Source organism: Neodothiora populina (genome assembly GCF_041146345.1).
Source record: "Neodothiora populina strain CPC 39397 chromosome Unknown canker_contig_5, whole genome shotgun sequence".
Lineage (NCBI taxonomy): Eukaryota > Fungi > Ascomycota > Dothideomycetes > Dothideales > Dothioraceae > Neodothiora > Neodothiora populina.
The window spans coordinates 391441-414257 of record NW_027191405.1 but is presented as its reverse complement, the minus strand read 5'-3'; the positions used below and the strand labels follow the sequence as shown (position 1 = coordinate 414257).

General features: G+C 50.7%; 4 protein-coding genes across 4 annotated transcripts; 3 read left to right on the top strand and 1 right to left on the bottom strand.

Annotated features, from left to right (window-relative positions):
- Positions 1-6668: 6668 nt before the first annotated feature.
- On the top strand, positions 6669-7706 carry AAFC00_005140 (uncharacterized protein; the record flags this gene model as incomplete). Its single annotated transcript, XM_069348601.1, has 4 exons — positions 6669-6845; positions 6899-7100; positions 7158-7462; positions 7521-7706. 4 exons carry the CDS (start codon positions 6669-6671, stop codon positions 7704-7706), a joined length of 870 nt encoding a protein of 289 aa, XP_069202713.1.
- A 2601-nt stretch (positions 7707-10307) lies between these two features.
- AAFC00_005139 (uncharacterized protein) lies at positions 10308-12978 on the bottom strand (the record flags this gene model as incomplete). The annotated part of the gene is made up of 3 exons (XM_069344885.1): positions 10308-10442; positions 10506-12166; positions 12234-12978. 3 exons carry the CDS (start codon positions 12976-12978, stop codon positions 10308-10310), a joined length of 2541 nt encoding a protein of 846 aa, XP_069202712.1.
- A 1723-nt stretch (positions 12979-14701) lies between these two features.
- On the top strand, positions 14702-15133 carry AAFC00_005138 (uncharacterized protein; the record flags this gene model as incomplete). Its single annotated transcript, XM_069344884.1, has 1 exon — positions 14702-15133. One exon carries the CDS (start codon positions 14702-14704, stop codon positions 15131-15133), a length of 432 nt encoding a protein of 143 aa, XP_069202711.1.
- A 5764-nt stretch (positions 15134-20897) lies between these two features.
- On the top strand, positions 20898-22484 carry AAFC00_005137 (uncharacterized protein; the record flags this gene model as incomplete). Its single annotated transcript, XM_069344883.1, has 2 exons — positions 20898-20925; positions 20980-22484. The coding sequence occupies 2 exons, from the start codon at positions 20898-20900 to the stop codon at positions 22482-22484; spliced, it is 1533 nt and encodes a 510-aa protein (XP_069202710.1).
- Between the last annotated feature and the right edge of the window lie 333 nt (positions 22485-22817).

Genomic DNA, 22817 nt, shown 5'->3' with positions numbered 1-22817 from the left:
ACGTATCCTCCAGCACCAGCTTATTAAATTGAAGATGAAGAATAAATGAAAGGGTCCTAACACTTTAATCAATGATCACTAAAGCCTCATTGAGTAAACAGCAAAGAACCACCGACTGGACAGTGATGCGTGATAGAGTGGACAGTGGAGCATGAGTGTGTGGACGGTGAAGCGTAAATGAATGCACAGTGAGTAGATTATTATCATTTATTACCGTGAGTCCATCTATCATTGTTAGACTCGAAATGCTAAATCAGCGCAATGGTATCTGTTGTCATCCCAGTGACGGGAGAAAAAATCGAATGATACCCCAGCCTATGACCGCCATCTCCAATTTTGTCGTGTTAACTAAAAGTCCTCAAGACATTGGATCAAAATTTTGCATCTTGGTCTCGTGAAAACTCGGTCTTCCGCTCACTGCTCCTCGGTCTTGCCCTTGTCGGCTTTAGCTTGGAGGATAGTCTCTCTCCAGCCCTGGCCCCAGATTGTGACAGCCCACGTCATGCCCGCCGACGCGATCAAGAAGAAAGAACTGATGGTGCTGAACCAACCGATTCCAATAGCCTCTACAGCCGGTAAACAAGCAGCCGATCCTGCTGCGGCGAAGATGTATCGCAGCATGTAGTTGCCGGCGACAACCTCGGACGAGCGGCCTTGCATGACGTCTAGACAGTATGTGTTGAGGGACGGAAAGCAGAAAAGTTGCGCTACACCTTGCAGGAACATGACGATGACTGGCAACGGGATACCTCCAGCTTCCTTTTCGATGCTCCATCCGTAGATCAACATGCACGCTGGTATTACGATACCAAGGAACGGCAGACATGATTTCAAGCGATCTTCGGGTACGCGTTGGCCATTGCGTTTGCCAATCCACTTGCGCACGGTGTAATCTGCCCAGCGCCCACCGAAAAAGGTTCCCAGTAGATAACCGCATCCGGGAGCAATATAGAAGAGTCCAGACAATATTGGGCTTGTGAGGTGGAAACGCGGGTTCAGAACGTAGCGGATCGGAGTGAGCAAGGAGTACATGTTCCAGACAAGTGAACTGGAAGCAAGACCCACAAATAGGAGATTAGGGTAGCGGTAAAGTTTGACCACACGCATGGGGTTGGTCCAGCTCCAGAGGCTTTTGGTTTGCTGTTTGAAGGTGAGGCCCTCGAGCTCGACGGAGCGCTTGTAGTGGATGGTCTCTGGTAGCAAGAAGAAACAAAGGATCGCCGCAAGACCAGCCAGAGCAGTCTGCAACCAGAAGATGTCTCGCCACGTTCTGAAAGTGACGATAACACCACCGATGAAAGGTCCAAACGCGGGTCCAATGAGGGTTCCACTAAAGAACCAACTCAATGCTGTGGCACGATCCGTCGGCACGTAAATGTCGCCAATGCAGCTACTGCCGATGATCAAGAAACTCGTGCCTTGAAATGCCGTCAAGATGCGGAAAATGAAGAAAGATGCAAGATTAGGAGCCAAAGCCGATCCGATGCTGAAGGCGAAGAAAAGGATAGCAGAATATATTTGCGTCCAACGACGTCCATAAACTTGGCCCATTGGTCCCCAGAACATCGGCGAAAGACCCATGAAAAGCATATAGAGGGCATTACTGGCGTTGATGATGGTTCCGGTAGTATTATATGTCGCAGCAACCTCTGGCACAGCGGCGAGAACAGTCGTCGAAGCCATGGGAGCCAGGAAACTGCAGTAGGCCAATACAGCGACGATGCCGACTTTTCTCTGAGGGGTGAATTTGTCGTATACCTCGTCGCCGGCTTCTCGGTATGGTACATGAGCAATGTCATGCGTAGATGCATGTGTAGGGACTTGCGTCAATTCATTCTTATCTTGTACATTAATCTGTTGTTTCTCGAGGTCCAAGTCGTGATCCTCTTCGTATGGTTCTGGTATTTGCTCCACACTGGGCTGATACACAGCTTGTGGCGGAGCCGGGAGGGGATTGCTTTTTCCGTCCATTATACTTTCCCTGTGTATTTGTTTTGCCACCACGAGCGCATTGGAATTTCTGACTGTGTGGTATGAACAAGGTGTTCATGCAGGAGAAAGATCGTCCAGGCAAGAAGATCTCAGGATATACAGTATGCAAAGGAAAAACACATCAAACAGAGCGAGAGACTTCATACAAGTACTTTTGACAGTCACACTATCGAGAAAAAGGGTGCATGCATGCATCGCATCTCCGACCAAGATAGGCCGAGAAACACAGTCAGTCACCGAGTCCATTGGGCGGAGAATCTCATGACGTTACCGCATTGAGCAATTCGACAAGCTTTTCCGCCGCGCGATGTCGCTGCCCATAGATTGAGGGGCATCTTGTTGGGGACTTTTCCGCTTTTTTCCGACTCCTGATCGGCGACGATTTTCTTTTCCTATGCCTAAAGATCTATAAGAAGACCAATAGGAGTGCGGGAAAGGCTTAGTCAAAATCATGCCATAGACTGAGTGACTATGACTCCGTTTATATATCACGACAGATGGCGAATTCGGAATTTTCTCGACCACCTCAGTCTGGCGTGTGCACGTGTGATGTGTTGCTCCTTTTCTGTAACCACTTTCTCGAGCGCGTGAGCCGTTCGGTCTTCGTTGTATCTTGAGCTTTACAGAGGAAAGAATGGTGGGTTATGGATAAGGTGTATATGTGTGGGCATAGTAAGGAAAGCTCCTTGATGCTATAAGAATAGGACCGCTAGGCTCGATGAACAGGCACATGCAGGCTCCTCAAGGTCATCTCGATCTCCTGCTACCAAAGGACAGAGCCATGTGCATCCCGTCCGCTATCTAATCGTCACTAAGAGCTATGCTTGAGAGATGAACAGCAGAGGCATGTCACGAGCCCGTCTGTTTCTTGTCAGACCCTTCTTCTTCAGGACTGGGGGAGAGATCTAGAATGCTTCTTCATTAGCGCTTTCTAATATCATGTGTTGGACTAGGGGAGTCATGTAAAAATAAACCGAGGTGCCATCTTAAATGTTTTATGTACCAGATTAAAGAAGATGAAAAGAAGTCTAGAATCCGAAAAGATGAGATGTTGGATTGATTTATAGAGGAATCTTTTGGTACCTTGTTTGCTTTACTTTGCTCAAGACACTTGATTTCACATGGAGATTCGCTGGTTCTGTGTTTCTCCATCTCTCCTCACCTGTACTTCCTCCTTGCTAATACCTGGTTCAGTCGCAATTAGACCTGTAATGCTCAGCACTGAGCTGGTTGAAGAGGTGCACTGTGGAGTCGAGCTGGAGTCAACCCATCAATACACTATGCTCGTAAGTTGGAATGGCTACTATGCGAGCCGAACAACTATGAACCATCCTGACTTGTCACCAAGGCCAGCTGCACAGGCACAATTGCAAAGAGACAAGACTAGAAGTGGCTGCAGGAGGCTGTAGCCCTGTGGAATAACAACAAAAGTCAAGCAATGTCAGGGCACTTGATGCTTACTGGACCAGGAGATTCGAACAGCTTTTGCTCCAGGCTGAGAGCTCAGGCTGAAAATAATGTCTGTGAAACAGACGAAGCTGTACAACGCTGTCGCTCATGGTTACAGGCAGGCTGCAGCAGTCATGCTGAAGCAATGCTTCCTGACCTGGAGCACCGAGAGTCTATTCTCCTAGGTCATCATGACAGGCTGACATTAGTGTTCACGGCTCGTATCTACATATGATCCTGAGATTTCAGGATGTCCTGAGCAGTCTGCGAATACTAGTATCCAGGATATCTCGACCTGACCACCACAGTCATCCAGCAAGTCGCAGCAGCAGCGGCGCAAAAGACAAATGAGCAGGCTAACGACTAATCCACCTCTCAGTCTCCTTCTTCCTCCCCTTCTCTCAATGATCATAAGAATATGAATATGCAGCTGAAGCCAGTCGCAGTCTTTTATCTCCAACCTAAAAAAGCCGAGATCGAGGCCAAAAGCCCCAAAATCTGTGAGTTAGCCTGGTTCTTGTGTCTCCCTCTTGTCGTGCATTTCCTCGGCTCTTTTCAAAAAAGTCCGAACTCCTCTCCTCCAATCTGTGTAGCAGGCGTCGCAGACGGGTCCATTGTTAGGAGCGTTAGGAAGTACTATGGACAAGCTCATATACTGCCCTTAGGAAGCGCTGCTATGCGACTTCTTGCAGTAATCTATCCTCCACACCTGTTGCATGTAAATAGCCTCACTTTGGACCAGCCTCTCTATCTCGCTAGATGGGATCCAGTCAAGTCAGCTGAACACTATTCCTAGTCATATGAATGATTCGACAGGAGGCTTTTTGTCCTGTATGTACCCCATGTAACTGGAACTTCTACGAGTAGTGGGGTATGTGTGCTAGTGATGTGAAGGGTGCACATAAGCTCTTAGAGCCACAAGACACACACAGGCACACAACACCTCTTCCCTCTTCTCTCCATTTTTTACAAAAAGCAGGTAAGGATAGCTGACACCCCCTAGAAGCATATATTCTGTCTATACAGACTTTGAGAGCAGCTATAGTGTGTAGCTGTGACTGCATGTTGGGATCTCCTCTGTGTTAGTCTTCTAAAAGGTCATTAGAAAAACTCGACTCTGCTCTCCCACTTTGACGAACAGATGCAGTAATGGTTAAGAAGGGAGAGGGTTTGTATTTGGGGAAATCTTTCAAAGCTCGCCAGGTGTACTTACCTGTCCCTCAGGACCCAAGGGAGAGAGGAGCAGTGGTACTTCACAAGTCCTCAGCGTACGCTGAGATCAAGAGCAAGGACCTAAGAAGTAAGCTCGATCAGCCTCAATGGTCCTGCACTCTGTAATAGACAATCTCGCTATGAAGCTGTCTATCATTAGATTGCAGTGAAAGTCAGCTGGGTTTGAGCGAAGGAAGGTGCGTGAAAGAGCACTATATGGCCTCCCCCACCGCCGGACTTAGAACTCTCCACCAACGCACATGTGCAAGGAGTGCCGAAGTGGCTCTGTAGGCCAAAACAAAGACAGACAATAGGGAAGGACCGGGCAGGACGGAGCCGTAAGCAGACACAGCGCGCAGGCTCAATCGCAAGCCATCTCGCAATTGTGTTATAAGAGGGACAGAGGTATGTGCCTAGCCCCAGCTACTTATTCCTCTTTTAAGAGATGATTGAGAGATGAGAAAGTCGGTGGTGTGTGCCTGCTCCTCTCCCTCCTCCTCCTCCGCGGCCTAGGCATCCTGAGAAGCGCGACATAGTCCGAGCAACGCGCACAATTGGGTGGTGTAGGTTCCAGTCAGTGTAACATGCGTCGCATGCTAGCACCGCATAGTGATTAATGTGATCTATCGATGGACAAGAAGTTTTGTATAGCCACATACATCTGCGCCTTCCTGATACTCAGGGCTTGCTTATCTAATCCCTGGAGGCAACAACGCATCTGGCTTCATTTCTGAACTATTGAAAGTATGGTCAGAAACGAGTAAGCGGCGCTGTTATGGCAATGAGGCGGCAGTGAAGCAGATGTGACGCAAAATAATTATTGTTCAAGTTTGAAATTGTGTTTCACAATTGTATAGACTCAAGCCTAACCCTACATAGTAGACATAAGAGGGCCATCTTGTGGCTGCAATAGGAAACGTCTTGATTGTGGATGGTAAGATACACATTTAGTGAAGCTAGCTGGCTGCTGCATAGTAACATGAGATCAATTGTTTCCTCTGTTGTTTCTGATGCGCTTTATCATTAAGGTATCTATGAGGCTTCTCGTATCCGGCTGACCTGTTTATAGATACTGTAGATCTTAGATCTTGAGATAAGATCATCCCCACACAAACATGAAGGACCGTGCTCTTCTCGCTGGGGCTGCTTGATATTCTCCCTCTCCTCCGACTCCATCCTGTTTTATGCATCGAGGCAGGGCATTTCTTGTACTGACTAAAGGTCGGACATGCAACATGTGTCGAATCAGCTTAGTGCATGCTGAAATTCGAATCACAGTGTCGAGGGCGAGTTCTATTTGTAGAAGCAGTTTGTCGGAGGGCATTGTGTCAATAGTTACCAATGACTCGTCTTCGCCATAGACCATATAACTCGGGCGCTGTATAGCAATCTCCTGAACCATAGACTAGGTCTTCTCTGTTCATGGAAGTTGCTGTAACTCTACATTAGTAATGCAAAAGTAACAGGGAAACTTTACCACGATGAGTTTTATGCCCAATGAATACCACCACTACTCGCCAATACGATTCATCAACCTTTTACCGCCATGACCATCATATACGGCATCCCAACCATACTACGATAGCGCACGGAGGTGCAGTTTCTCTCAATGGCATACTCTGTGTCCACGAGTCAACTGACTTTCGAAGAATGCTACTGGTCTGTCCGAACATCCTTGACCATGGTGTATACCATTGTTTCCACTACACCCGCTGAAACTTGTCGAGCGATTGACCTCACTTTTGTCTATTGTTAAGTTCTCCAGTCGAGTATGTCGAGTCTATGGCCCAGAGCTGTTCAGTGGCTCCATAGGTATCGTTTCACCATCATGTCAACAGGAGAGGCAAGAAATAGGAGTAGAGAACATGCCAACTATCCCACTGCGTACAAAAGGTGACTATCTTCTCATGAATCTGCTCAAAGAACCTCAGATTGTTCACCTCATCCTCCTTTTTCATTGGTCGTTGGCGGTATCGTTCTTCTCTCTGACCGACTTTCCTTGACACGAGAATAAGATGGCCCCTATTTACCTGAACCTGCTGGCAGGCATTCTGGGCACCATCAGCTCCGCCGTTCATAACTTTCCTGATCTCACCAGTATCTCTGGTCATTCTCACTCCGATATTGGTAGTAATCTATCGAATTTGGGCACAGAATTGGCGGCCCATCTACCACCATTTCTCACAGACAATGTAAGCCTTTGCGAAGAGCCGATATCTTGACATACCCCCTAACTTCAGCGCAGCCTTTCTCTGGTGGCTTTCCATGGGGCAAGAAGTCATCTCGAAACACCAATTATCACACAGACTACCCAAGGACGGGCATCGTGCGTACCTATGATTGGACAGTCACGAAGCAAGATATTGCACCGGACGGCGTCAATGTGACTGGGCTTTTAGTGAACGGACAGTTTCCTGGGCCGATGATAGAGGCCAATTGGGGTGACAGTAAATGATATTCTTGCTCTGTGCCTGGAGCTGATCTCTTGCTGATAGTCTGTGCAGCTATTCGAGTTACTCTGCACAACGAACTAGATGAGGGAACTGCTCTCCACTGGCACGGCTTCCTCCAAAAAGGCACACAATCTTTCGATGGCGTGCCTGGTATTTCACTATGTCCTATAGCTCCCGGAAAGTCCTTCACTTATACTTTTACTGCTGAGCTTTACGGCACAAGTTGGTGGCACAGCCACTATAGTTCCCAATATGCGTCTGGAATGTCTGGACCGATTGTCATATACGGACCACAGAACGCCAAATATGATATTGATCTTAGTCCTATCTCTGGGACAGATTGGTACCACACCTACGTAAGCAAAATATCCGCTCGACAAATTGGAAATGAAAGGACTTAATGTATTCGTCTAGTACATGGATCTGGTAGAGGGTCTCTCGCAACCTATCCCGAACACTAGAATCCCATACTCTCAGAATGTTTTGATCAATGGCAAGAACAACTACGACTGTTCAAAGACGGAACTCGGATGCATCGAAGACGCTGGTCTGGCAACTTTCAACCTGACCAGCGGTAAGAAACATCATCTCCGTCGATAAACACGTCCGTTGAAGCTACGCTGAAGTTCTCGATCGACAATCACAATATGCAAGTCATTGCAAACGACTACGTTGAGATCGAGCCTTACAACACTACTGTCGTGACACTGGGAGTCGGCCAGAGATCGGACGTCGTTGTATACGGTGACCAAGACGCCAGCAGCTCCTACTGGATGAGGGTCGTGGCACCTTCTCCATGCGCAACCAACAACGGCACGAACTACGCCCAAGCAGTATTCAACTACCCACAAGCCGATCGCAGCAAGCTTCCCACCTCCACTGCTCAGACTGACTACGACAACAACTACTGCGTCCCTTGTCAAAGACCATTCCCTACTATTCAATCACGCCAGGAGACGCCGCAACCACAGACGACATTACTTTCAACGTAGGGTCGAAAGGCACACACGGCAGATGGTACATAGACGGAGTGGCCGCGATACTAGATTACAACGACCCGACGCTACTCGAAGCAAAATCAGGCAACAAGACATACAATCCGTCACAAAACGTACACAACTACGGCACAAACTCATCCGTGCGCTTCATTGTCACCAACAAATCCCCAAACCCCCATCCTATGCATCTTCACGGGCACAACATGTTCGTCCTAGCCGAAGGGCAAGGCCAATGGGACGGCACAATCACGAACCCGCAAAACCCTCAGCGCCGAGACGTCCAGATCATCCAGGCGGGAGGGTATCTGGTCATTCAATGGAACCAAGACAACCCCGGCTCGTGGCCTTTCCATTGCCATATCGCGTGGCACTTGAGCATGGGCATGTCATTGCAGATTCTGGAAGATCCAGATGCGATTGTCAAGGCTATCCAGGTGCCTGCGGCGGTTCAGGGAGTTTGCAGGGACTGGTGGAGTTATACTGATTCGCTTGTGCGGCCTAATCTGGTGGATCAGATTGATTCAGGGATTTGATTTTTGTCTTCCTTTTTTTGGTCATATGTACTAGTACTGGAGAGCGCAGATGCAGGTGTTGTACTTATTGTATGGCAAGAGTGTCATCATTCTTGAACCAAACAGATATTAAGTACAGAGTAAAGCAAAAGTGGAAGATGAGTGAAGAGACGTTAAGAGATTAATGAACGTAATTGACATACACAGTAACCCGCCTGAAATGATGTAAGGTATAAAGTAGAAACAGCTGCTTTACTGCTGCGTCATCGTGCATTTAGTGTCATCTCACTTATGAATCACTCTTTGTTAATATTGCTTCACTTCTTCCTGACTTCAAGTACTTAAGCAAGGTAAGTAACACTTGACTTCTACTTTATTGCCACTTCATTATGTTCTTACAGCTGCTTCATAATTATCTCGCTGCTACCTCACTACTACTTTATTACTATTTACTGCTTCTCTACTATTGCCTTATTATTATCTCAGTGCTTCTTCACTAACAGTTTACTGCTTCTTCACTAATACTTCACTACCTCTTCACTAGTACTACCCCAAGGTCTAATCTCAGGTTCGATCTCAGGTCTACTCTAGCTTCAATCCCAGGTTCGAGACCCAGGCCTGAATCTTATGTCTAATAGCTCTGCTTCAAGTCCCATCTCAGGTTCAACTCAAGCACTAATCTCACGTCTCTACGTCCAGCCTCCGGCCTGATGCTCAGGTCTAATATCAGGGTCTAACTGTCACGAGCCCAAAGGTCTGTAACATAGAAGAAAAGTGATCATTCTCTCAGGATGATCCTGAGGTAGAGTATCTATACTCTAGGTTGGACCTCGAGTCTAAGTTGGAAGGTCCAACCCGGAGTTCGACTGCGAGGTCCGAATCCAGGACCAACCCAGAGGGTCAACTGGGGGACAACCTGCATACACCTCTAACACTCAGGTGCGATTCCAGGTTCTAATATCAGGTCTGCCTGAGGTCTATCTCAATTGCAATCTCAGGTGCAATTTTAGGTCTAACCTCAGGACTAATCCATGTTTAAAGGAATTTCAATTCAAGGTAAGTGTTTGATATCAAATGCTGCTCCACTACTTCTTTACTGCTGCTTTGCTACTGCTTTACTACCTCTCCACTACCTCTTCACTACCTTTTTACTACCTCTTCACTATTCCTTCTTCATTACTACTCCGCAGCGCAGCACTAAAAGCACAGCTGGGAGTCGGCTCGCCGTCCCTCCTCTCTTCCCGATGCACTCATAGTATCGCCGCCACCTCCTCTTCACTGTCAATGTCATTGTCCATGTTAAGCTGCCATGTTGAGCGTGTTGTTATTAGCAGAAAGTCCACTACTGCTGCTTATTATAGTCGAAACCATGTCATGTTGCTTTAGCCAACCCTTCGCGCGACTGCGTTTTCTCTTTGTGAAGCGAAAGAGAGAGAGAGAGGGTGAGAGAGAGAGAGAGAGAGAGAGAGAGAGAGAGAGAGATGTAGAACAGTAGTCTTGACTGCAAGCATGACGGCTAATGGGGGCTTTACGCAGGGAGTGATAGACTTCTCAAGATGGGACATGAGCGATATGTATGAATACTCAATGGAAACACTATATACAGTACAGCCAGTCTATACATCTTTATTATGCTTTTCTTCTTCCCCCCCCCCCTCACTTCTTCAGTGGCGAAAGCAAAAGTGAAAAGTCTACCGCAATTCCTGCATGACATGCTCGACGAGAGCCGTCACGACAGGTTCCACGGCTGCTAATGTCGAGTTACTAGGATCGGGTTGGTCGTTATGTTGGTGGTCTTTATGACGGTTGTCTTTCGCTTCCTTGTACTGTAGTGGACCAGGTCAGTATGATTGATAAAGGATCAAAAGGATAGGATAGGGTGAACGTACTTTGAAGGCGAAATTCAAGATGAGGGCCACGATCAGGCCGAGACACACGACGACGGGGCCGGTGAGGGCGTCAAAGTCCTTGCCGCTGCGCTGCATGATGAGCCTGCTGCGCCACATGTAGATGCCCCAGCCCCAGGCTCCTGTGAATACAGCGATGAGGGTATAGACAAGTGCAAGGGCGCGAGCGACGTTGTTGTCTTCGCCAGCAGCATTGAAAAGACCGAGAGACAGAGACGCGAGAAGGACGGTGACGTGTTGCCACTTGATAAAGGTACGCTGGTTGGCGAGCCAGACTTTTGCTTCGACCTTGACAGGACCTTGATCCTTGATCCAGAAAGTGGGCTTCTGTACTCCTTCCGGGATGGGCGCGTCGCCTCTGTGCCGACGGTGCTGGGCGTACTTGGAGGTGGAAAAGGTGGGGAAGAGGGAACCGAGGCCGGTGGGCAGGTGCGCGTTGACCTTCTTACCGTTGGCCTCACGAGGGGCTTGGAGACGGTCGTCGTCCGAGTCTTCTTCTTCGGCGGTGGTGTCGAGGCCTGTAGGGGCGGAGCGCGCCATACTACCGAGGGACTGAGAGGTTTGTGGCTGGCTGCTGGAGTTCAGCAGGGCGCGATTGGTCTGGTGGGAGCCTGTCCAGACGGTCTTCTGAGAGGGAGACCCGACGGGTGAGAGCTGGCCGGGCAGGCGAGAGGCGCGTCGACCGTGTTTGGTCAGAGAGCCGACGGCCATTTCGTCTTCTTCCTGCTTCTTGCGCAGGGCCTGCTCCTGCTTGAAAGCCTCCTCGGGGTCCTTGCGGATGTCCTCCTCGAGGGCGGACAGCCAGAAGGGGAAAGTATTGACGTAGTCCTCGAACAGCTGGGCGACACCGTGGACAAACTTGCTGAAGCGGGGAGTCTGATAGACAAGGTGGGAGTTGATGAGGTCGTCGACCCACTCGTAGTGCTTGTCGTTTCTGACCTTGATCTCGAGCACGGCATGGGGGAACTTGGAGATTTCACCCTTGCGGATGGAGGAGAAGGGCCACTCGACGTCGGCGTCGTCAATGTCGGCGCGGTGCCAGTCATCGGGATCACGGCAGGGACGATCGGGATCGATGGCGTCCTCGCGGATGAAAGCGAGGTTGGTGTCGAGGGAGATGCGGATCCTGTTGTCGCCGGGGATCTGGAAGGCGGTGCGCGAGTAATTTGCGCGTAAGACGGGCTGCAGCTCGTTGTCCTTGATGAAAGTCTGAATGTCGTGAATGGCTTTTGTGAAGGAGTCGACATCACTGGAGTCGGCGCCGGCACGTGATTTGCGCTTCTCGATGGCTTTGCTCATGTCCTCGTCGCCGTCCACGAAGGGCTTGATGTACTTCTCCTTGATGGTGAATCGCTCGTCCTCGCTGGCGCCGTCCTGCTTGGCCGTCTTCTTCTCCATGATGAGCTCGGGTTTCTGCGACAATTGGCCGAACCAACGGATGCGCACCGACGAGGCCTCGTTCTTGTGCTCGACCTTGTCGGTGTAGAGGGAGAAGTTGGGGTTGTCCAAGTAGATGGAGGTCAGGGTCGGGTCTTTCTGGCTGCCCTGGGCGATCTTGGAGGTGGAAGGGTTGTAGACGAGGACGGGCAGGCGACGCAGGATGATGGTCTTGACCTCGAGGAGGTTGTCCATGTGCACCCAGACTGTGCAGGGGGTTGTCAGTAGAGATCAATAGGGAGAGAGAGAAGAAAGAGAAGAAGGAGAAGATACATTTGTGCGAGGTATACATGTCTCCCTCGGCCGACTCGGGCAGCGTCGAGGCAGCAGCAGCAGCAGCAGCAGCAGCAGCAGCAGCAGCAGCAGGCTGTGAGCTCTTCTCGAGGTTCTGCCAGCAGAAGGAATACATGGCAGACAGACGGTAGAGCAGCGGCGAGTAGTCCTCCTTGTTGAAGGGAACCTCTGCCAACATGGACTTGACCAGCGGGCGCACACTCGACACGCGCCCTCCTCGCTTGCGGTCATGTTTTTTGGCGATCTTGAGGAAGCCCGTGTAGTTGATGCGGCTGTACTTTTCGAGCTCGTTGATCCGCTGCGTGATGCTGTCAAGCTCGGAGAGGACCTCGTTGAGTGTCTGCTTTCGTTGTTCCTCGTTGGGCAGGGGCTGCTTGCCGTTGCTGTCGCTGGAATCCGAAACAGGAAGGTCCTGGGTCTGAGTCTTCAAACTGGCAGCGACGGGCTCGAGCTTGGTCTCGCACTTGTTGGTCGTGTCGCTCAGTCTCTGGTAGGTGGATTTGTGGAAGTTCTTGACCTTCTCCAGTTGCTTGTTCACGAGCTCGTCGAAGAAGGCCTGGGCATCGTCGTCGGTCCATCTGGAAGAGTCGTTGGCGCCGCCGCGCACAGGACTGATATCGGCCGAGTCGTCTTCTCTCAACAGCTTTTTCAATTTGTTGTAGTCGATGTATTCCTCCTTCCACGGCTCGTAGATGCTCTTGCGCAGAGTGGTGCCGAACTTCATCCTGCTCGATTTCTTGTCCCTGTGATGAGACGACTCGAGAAAAGAAGGAATGGACAATAATAATTATAGTCCAGTGAGATGAAGCTGCTGTCAACTCAATTGACCAATCAAAGCCAATGAACCGCCCATGCGCGTCCAGAAAGTCGCTTGAATGTGGAAATGGATTTTCACAAAGATGACACGTCTGATGTCATTGTCATGTGCATCAGCATCACTTTATTGTCTTATCATATCACTACCTTGTCAGTACCCAGTAGTCGGTGACTTCCCAGTGATCGGTTGGTGACTGTCTCATAAACAGTAAATGGAGCTCAAATGAACAGCCAACAAGTCTCAAATGACTTGTTGCCAAGTCTCTCGTGGAGAATCAGTCATCTCACAATGACTAGCCACTGACTAGCCACTGACTACTCGGTGAATGGTCAATGACTCTCCAACGAACACGGCCGAACTGCCAATCAGGTAAAAGCAAGTAGCCACTGGAATGACCGTCAAGTGGCAGTCAAGGGATACCATTCACTCAGACGGGTTAGTCGTCTCACCCCGTACAGCCTGATCCTGATTTCCGGTGGCTTTCGACATGGCTGGACGCCTTACACATCCAAGTACGCATACACTGTAGGTGACCCTGGTCAAACACCCGTGCGTGCTTTCTTTATACGTAGTTAGATATTACGCTGTCGCCAAACAATACTCGTGTATCATCTGATCATTGTTCTCCTACCATGCCACCCGTCCCCTCGAGTCAACGACATCTGCTCGACAGCCTCCGCCATGTCCTCGACGATCTATCAAAAAATCCATATCCCTACGTCGCAGGCCCCGAGTCTACCAAGAAACGAGCCTCGGTTGCCTTGATCATCAGATGCCAGCCAAACTACGAACATTGGCCTGACGCTGCCGCCACAGCAGCAGCAGCAGCACCACCACCAGAAAAGGACATCGACTCCTTCTTCGCTCAGGACTGGGTCAAGCATGGAGAAGCCGAGATTCTCTTCATCAAGCGCGCTGCGAGAAAAGGCGATCGCTGGACGAGCCATGTCGCCCTGCCTGGCGGTAGACGAGACCCCACCGATGCCGACGATCAGGCTGCCGCCGTGAGAGAAACGGCCGAGGAGGTCGGCATCGACTTGTCGCCCGAGAACGCCATTCCGGTCGGCAATCTGCCGCAGCGGGTTGTGACGACCTCTTGGGGACGCATACCGCTGATGGTCCTCTGTCCCTACGTCTTTCTTCTCACCAACCCCCAAATTGCCCCTCTCAGACTACAACCTACCGAGGTCGCTTCCACCCACTGGGTGCCTCTGCGCGCCCTCCTTGATCCCGCCCAGAGGACTGTGTCCTACGAAGACGTCTCCAACAGATTGGCAAACCAGGAGACCGGAGTCAAGAGATGGATGCTGCGCGCCATGCTGGGCCACATGGAGTTTGCCGCCATCCGCCTGCTCCCCGCCGAGTCCTTGCATTGTCTGGCGTCGCCGGCAGAGGAGGTTTCTGCAAAGAGCAGCGCGACCACGCTGTTCGACGTGCCCACTCTCCTCACCAGCCTTGTCGCAAAACAACGCAAAGCCGCTTCGGTCCCGCAAGACCAGCCGCTGTTGCTATGGGGTCTGACTCTGGGCGTCATGGCCGACTTCCTCGACATGATGCCGCCGAACAATGCCCTGCAGCTTTGACATATCCCACCTTCACCCCGCTGGACGTGCGATTCGCCATCTGGGCCATGACGTATAGGTTCAAGCAGCGCAAGTCAAAGGAGCTAGAGAACGGAGGCGGCGAGGAGTTGGCCGTTCCCGCCGCCGAGGAGGGTCTCGACTCGATGCAACTACCAAGGAACACGAGCGAAGCCGCGGACTCACCCAAGAGGATGCATTCGAGCAGGTATCTGTCGCGCGACAAGTCTCTTCCACAGTCGCAGGAGCTACAACCAAAGAAACTCTACGACGTCGGCATGCCCGGTCTCGGCTCGGGGCTGGACACGAGGAGCGCGAGCAGCACTGTAGGCAATCTATTGGACGGTTACTACGACTTGCTCAGGAAAGCCATCGCTGTGGTCGTGATCGGCAGGACTTCTCTCTTGACCGTGCTGTTCGTGTGGCTTGTCGTCAAGAGCAAGCGACGGAGACGACTAGCAGGTGCTTCTCGGCGGGTGTGAAATTTAGGTGTTTGGCACTGGTTGCAATGATATAGAAATGAATCAAGAAGCGTGGACCATGTCCGTGAACTTGACGCCTAAGTCGAACACGAAGAGTTGTCACCTATCTTGCTTTGGTCTCTCTAACCCGCAAAACGTACTTTTAGGGGCCCCATGAACTTGTTTTCTTCTCCTCACTCTCACATCTTCCTTCTCCCCCCTCCCCCGCTTGTGCTGCCGCTACACCAGACATCATCTCTATCATTCACAAACACAATTGCCATCATCTAGAAACCTCAACTTCGCGCATCCCATCTCACGATGGATACCTGGGACGACTCTCCTTACGAGCCTCCTTCCGAAAAGAAGGCGAGGCTGAGAAAAGAAGAGTGGACCATCTGGAGACTGAACGAGCTGGATATCACTGGCTGGCCAAACAGCGCCCACACCACCGCCCAGCAAGCCCATGAGATTGTCGCCAACAACCTCAACCATCCTGACCCCGACTTTACAACTGGGGCCTGGTGGCCAACGAGCTGATCCGCGTTGGAGGAAAAGGCACAAGAAAGGGATGGGCCTGCAAGACAGCGCTGGACAGGACCGTCAAGTTGATGAAGGGAAACCCAGGCATCCAGTTTACCATCGGAAAAGGATTCAACGAGACCGCGAGCATGTTGCAGTTCGCTCGCAGTCTGACCGTCGAAGAATTCGAACTGCACACTGGGATCCCCGCTATCATCCTGAATGCCTACGATCAGGGCCATAGGTCTTATCCTCCCGGTCCAGATCTGGATCGTGTTCTCGAGGCCCTGAGGTCCAACTTGCCGATTGCGCCACCGATGGTGCGTGTCGAGCAGGAACCGCGACGCCTTAGGGGACTTGCTCTGCCAGACTCCGGTCGACTCAGCAACACACCATCACGCGTCTCACCTGAAAGACAGCCTGCAGAGCAGAACCAAGGCCCTAAGACTAGATCCCAAGACAAAGGAAAGAAACCAGCAGCAGCAGCAGCAGCCTCCTCGGCTTTCAATCAACCCCACAAGGAACCTGATCCAGACACTATCCATGAGGCTCATCGCGAGCATGCAGACCAGCCATACACCGCAGTCCCAAAGGAGCTGCACAGCATCATCGAAAAGATGAGAAACCTGGAACATGAGAACCACACACTACGCAAGAAATACGAAAACCTCGAACGCGACAACAACAAGCGGAGCGACGCAGGATATCATCGAGGGGTCCAAGCTGGTCTCAAAAAAAAAACGAGAAGAATTCCTTACCACACGGCTGAAGCTGGAATCACTGAAATGAGAAGAATCAATTCCAAGCTGGCTGACGAGGCAGCCGTCAGCATTGACACTATTGCTCGCGAGGAAGCTGGTCGTGCCAGAGAGGAAGTCGATCTGACTAGCGACTTTGATGCAGCAGGCGCTGAGGAGGGATCTGAGTATACCTGAGATCACAGCTGATACTGCACAACCGACATCAGAGCATGTTGTTCAGTCCATTGCAGGGTGCAGCAGCATGCGACACACAGAACAGACGTGGCTAGGACACCTAGGGGGGGAAAGTGTAATTCTATCTCCATCAGCTCCTTGCAACCCCCTCCCCTATAGGAAACTTGCAGGGCATCACCTTAAATAGCACTGATAATCCAAGAACTCGACTTTGCCTATATCGTGTATCTGTAGTACAAGCGACTGTCCTCGATAGTAAAGACTCAAAATGTGCCCTTCCTTATAATCAGTCTTTCAAACGCCGACGCTGCAAAAGCTAACCAATGACAGCCGTCGGACACTGAGTTATCGTCTTGTTTCGTCGGTTCCCCCCGCGCTTTGGCGCTTATTTACCCGCCGGACATGCTGTGGCTCTTTACGCTCTCGACTATAGGCGGTATACAATATAGCTAGCACAGCCGGTATGAAATACCAAATACGAGAAGGTCAGCTGTGAGGCAGCGTGTAAAGCTATAGTCAAATATTTGTGGAGGTTTAGGCAGCAGAAAATCCATAGACTATTTTCCTTCTCATAAGAGCCAGACGATATTCGCATGCTTGCCACAGGAGAGCAGTGATCGGCAGCCGAGCTTACTTGCCTCTGAAACAAACGCCGACGCGGCGGCGAGAATGCCGCTTGTTCTTCTTCATGCTTGGGGTGCTGTATACACTTACTGCGCCTTGCCTCAGCATGGTTCGACAAGGCTGTTCGAACCATGAATGATTTTTGGGGGATTTCGCATTATTGAGTAGGGGGCAGGTCTCTTGATCCAGTGGATTACCTGTCTAGAGGTAGGATCTCTGTCTGAGCCATATAGAGCGGCTGCATTTCCAATCTGATAACCATCCGATCCTGAAGACCATTCGACCTTGATGAACATCCGACCGTGAAAATCATCCGATCCTGAAGACCATCCAACTTTGAAAGGCATCCCACCCTGAAAAACCCAATCTGATCTCGAAAGCATCCGATCCTGAAAATCATCCGATCCTGAAATTCATCCAGCCTCCATTCTGAAAAAGTCGACTAATTGAAGCTTCAGCAGAGATGGCAAGCATGCCGCTGACCTCCAAAATCATCCTCCATCTCGAATGTGTCTCCCAAGTAATGCTTCAGCAGACGTAGCCAACAGACCGACTTGTAGCAATGCATTTCGCGTCCAGAGTAGTGTTAAGTCCAGTCCTGAGCTGCCTTGTGCAGCAACCTGCAGGAAGGCGCGTAGCTCGCGGCTACGATAGGTTGCAGGCAAATAAAGAAAGCCTGTGGTGGTCAGAAAAACATCACCTTAAAAATGAAAGGTAATACAACTTACTCTGTAAGAAACCTGAGTTTCCAGAATGATCTTCTGTACTTCCAGCCTGCCGTTGCACAGCTTCAGCAAAGCTCACTCCTGGTGGTGTCCCTGCTCCGCAGTACGTCTAGACATCGGACGCTGGATCCTTCGTGTCAGGGCCTTAATCATTTCGAATAAGCCCTCGAAGTCTGTAGCTAGCCGGAAAATTGCTGCGGACACGCCGAGGCTGGCATGCAGGCTGGCATGCAGGCTGCGAACATACGCATGAATAAGCTCCAGGTATTTCATTGTGAACTTCTTGTCCTTCTCCATTAATCCCTCCAGGTCAGACTCTTCATGTCCCAGCTCCGCAGTGGGCGTCGCATTGTTGATCCTTCTTCCCAGGTGCTCAAGTAAGTCGAACAAGCTGTCGAAGTCTCTAGCTAGCTGGGGCAATGCTGCGAACGCGCCGAGATCGACCTTCAGATGGCAAAGACGATTGTGAAAACACCCCAGGGATGTCACTATGAACTTCCTGTCTTTCTCCATTGACTTCTTCAGGTCAGAGGACCGCCTGGTCATGTTTTTCATGTTTGGGTCCGATATCGTGGGCGCCACGGACGTGGTATATAGCAACCTGGTGGGGATGATACGTCCGACAAGCTTGTCATAGTCAAAAAAGTTGATCTGTCCATCATCATCGTCTTCAGCGTCTTGAGCGTCTTCGACATCTTCAGCGTCCTCGGCGTCTTTTATATCTTTAGCACCTTCAGTACCTTCAGCGTCTTCAGCAACCTCGGCGTCCTCGGCGTCCTCAGCATCCTCAATTTCGTCAGCTTTGCCACCAGACTCGCTGGGGACTGTGGACATGTTGTGGTCGACTGGTTCATCCATATTGATTTCAGGACTTCCAGCAGTGCCGTATCCAACGTAGGACATGCTGTAAGTACGGCGAGGCTTTTTCGAGATAGGCATGCTGTTCGTTTCAGTGTTTAGTAGCTGCTCAGGGGACTTGATCTAGGAGGGACTTACTGCAGAATGGATGGGAACGTGTGTCAAGCTCTGTAGTTGATGCCAGTAGATTAAGGACGACAATACCAGCAAAGAGGAAAGATGGAGAGGAAGGAGGAAGAAAGGTGGTAGGCGGAGGAAGAAGGATGGGGGAAGAAGGATGAGAAGAGGAGAGACGGAAAGAGAGATCTGTATCAATCGCTCTCCAAAGTGAAGAGTACAGGCGAAACATACGGAAGTTCGATTCACTGTATAAGGTGACCAATAAAGTGAGGTTTAGAGGTGAAATATAGGTAGAGAATCTCGGTTCACTATGCGAGTTGAAAGATAGGTAAGATGATGAATCAGATGACAACACCAAAGTGAAGACACTTTGACAATTCCGAGTACTCAATCAGACGATCACTTCTCTGTTGTAGACTCATTCCGACGTTCATTCGTGGCGGCGATATGAATCGACTATGTTCACCATTAGCTTCTTAATGTCTGTGGCAGAATAAACTCTTCATCATCACTATACCACCTCTTGCTTTTTTCGTATGGGAAAATCGCCCCTAGTACAACCCTGTGGAACTGACGTATATTGATCACAAACATTGTATCGAAACAACTCTTCTAACTTCTTTACAGAAGTAAGCCTTGACACTGGGTCCTCACTACTTACTCTGCAAAAGCGCCCTTCAATGCCATCTGCCAATGACAGGTTCTTTGGTTTGGTCTTCAGTCTATTCACCTGGCCGGAAGGGCCCCCTATAGGCGAATCTCATAGAAGAACGTCAAGACAGTGAAGCCTTCGGCTCACATATACTTGACAAACGACGTGCTATAGTTCCTGCTCCATGCTTGCATGTTTTGTTCAGCCAAGCCAATATCTCAGAGTGTCAGACGATATGGACAGACGATGTGCCAACGGCACCACGAACATCGCACTTGGCGTACACTCCACAGTCGCTGTCTTGCTCTGGCGACTTGAACAACTTAGCATCTTCAGGCTCCACATACAACAAAGAGCGATTGCAACAGGTATGGGTATCATGGGCACTTGAGGAGTGATTGACAGCCACCAGGTATACTTTCGCATGATTCGTCGGGGCACATATGATCTTCGACCTCGGACTTCAGCACCGCGCAGACCATAGATTGCGACTCGAGTATATGCAAGGGAGCTACCAAGCAGTCAATTCGCGAATCCCAGGCTGATCTTTGACCTCTTGACCCTCTCTCTTCCTAGTAAAAAACTCCAGGGTTGCCGTAATGCTGAGATTGAAACTAGGGCCTGAACATCGGACTCTGTAAAATCGCTGGTCATGAAGCTGACGCAAGCTCTCTTGATCTGGAGCGTTTATCGGTGATGCCGACAGCAGCGTACTCAATATCAATATTGACTGAAGGATAGTGTGGTTCGACGACGAAATCCGATTATCATAGGGCGGAGACGTTATCGGTCCAATGATAGAGCTTACATTCCAAATTATTCTTTCTTTCCCCGCGCCGTCGGTCGTATCTTGCCCGATCCAGGCGAACCTTTACGGCTAAGTACCTCATGCTCAATCAGATGTGTCGATATAACGATGCTGGAGCATGACTGAACGCAGAGTCGAGCAACACTGAAGGAGCGAGATTGCACTCTCGATCCAGCATGCAATAGTGATGCCGCGCCTATCTTGTTATCGCATCGCAGTGGGCTGTCTTCTTCAAACGCCGACAACAGCGGCGAGAACACCGTTAGTCTTCCCCATCATTGACCTGTACACGCCACCATAACATGCATGGCACGACGAGGTACTTTCCGGTTAAACAGCCCCCGGAGGACAAAGTATATCCTCCCCAATAATACCCATATCATCTATCAACAATTCCATCTCTCTTTTCTTCCTTCCAGCATTCGCCTCTCGATAACCTGATAGAACTGGCTTGTGTACATTACATACAAACGAGACGCATGTACATTGGTCTGAGGCAATTGCGGAGATTCATAGCACTCATTCTCTGTAAAGCGCAAAGATGGGCAAGGTATACACATACGAAGAAGGTGAGTCGGCGATCTTCTTTTCTGTCCGACTGGCCCACAACTCACAGACATCAGTCCAGCAACATCGCAGCGCCGAGTCCTGCTGGGTGATTCTGTACGGCAACGTCTACGATGTCACCACTTTCGTCCCCGAACACCCCGGAGGAAGCAGGATCATACTGCAATTGGCCGGTCAAGATGCGACAGAAGAATACGACCCGATACATCCTCCTGGGACACTGGAGGAGGCATTGCCGGCCTCGGCCAAGATTGGAACCATAGACGAGTCTACTCTGCCTGCCGTAGAGAAAGCACCTGCCGATGACCCAGCCGTGGAAGAGTCGCTGATGACGCTGGACGACTGCCTGAACATGGACGACATCGAGAAGCTGGCCACGCAGAAGATGAGCAAGAAGGCCTGGGCATACTACTACAGCGCTGGTGACGATCTCATCTCAAAGCGGTTGAACAACACCGTCTACAGAAACATCCTGCTGCGCCCACGCGTCTTCCACGACGTCACCAAATGCGACACCAGCTCTACACTCCTAGGCAACAAAGTCAACATCCCGCTCTTTGTCTCTCCAGCAGCAATGGCGCGTCTCGGTCATCCTGACGGCGAACACGGCATCGCGCAAGCCTGTAGGACATATGGCGCCTGCCAGATCATCTCCAATAATGCTTCGCAAACGCCTGAGCAAATATGCGCCGGTGCCGCGCCAGACCAAATCTTCGGGTGGCAACTATACGTAAACATGGACATCAAGAAATCGGAAGACATGATCCGCCGCGTCTCGAAGATCCCCCAGATCAAATTCATTGTTCTGACCCTCGACGCCCCTGTGCCAGGAAAGCGCGAGGACGACGAACGAGAAGGCAAGAACGTCGGCGCCAACTTACCTGTCCGTTCCGCCGCACAAGAAGGCTCATCCTCCACTACCACCCCATCACCCACAGCAGCAAGTGTCCCTACAAAGCAAGGATCAGGCAGTGTAGCAGCAGCCATGTTCGCAGGCACAGCGTGCGACCTAACATGGCACACAACACTGCCCTGGCTAGCAGCGCAGACCTCCCTCCCCATCGTTCTCAAAGGCGTACAGACCCACGAAGACGTCGAACTCGCCGCCCGCTTCGCCCCGCAGATCCAAGCCGTCATCCTGTCGAACCACGGCGGCCGCTCGGCAGACACGTCGCCACCGTCCATCCACACACTGCTCGAGTGCAAGAAGTTCTGCCCCCACGTCTTCGACTCCCTCGAGCTCTGGGTCGACGGCGGCATCAAGCGCGGCACGGACATCGTCAAAGCCCTGGCTCTGGGCGCGAAGGGCGTAGGCATGGGAAGGAACGCGCTATTCGGTCTCGGAGCCGGCGGCACAGCGGGCGTAGAACGCGTGTTTGAGATCCTCAAGGCCGAAATGGAGACGGCGATGCGGCTACTGTGCGTGGGTGAGATCGGTCAGCTGAATGCGCGTCATGTCAATGCTAGAGCTGTCGAGAGGGATATATTTGATGGTGTGCCCCAGGGGTATGAAGAGGCTGGACTCTGGGCGAAGGCGAAGAAGAGGGCGAGTAAACTTTAAGCTTTCATATCAGCATCCCTACGGGACTTTGTCGTTCTAATCATCTGCTTCGTGCCTACCCTCAACCTGCCTTTGTGACTGCATGTCAGCCCCATCCTCTCTGGCCGTATCGCTCCTTCAGCCTCCAGCTCTTGTACACCAGAATCCAACCATGATGAAGTAGTTTTCAAGTAGGAAGAGACCACGAGTGGACCACGGATGTCAGTACCGAATGTAACCTCGACTCCTGCTTTCCTCTTATCGGGTCTGGCTTACCTCTTGCTTTACTCCAGCTCCGGACTCCGCTTGTTCGTGATTTCTTTACTCTCAGCTCGTGGCTAAAGCGTCATCCAG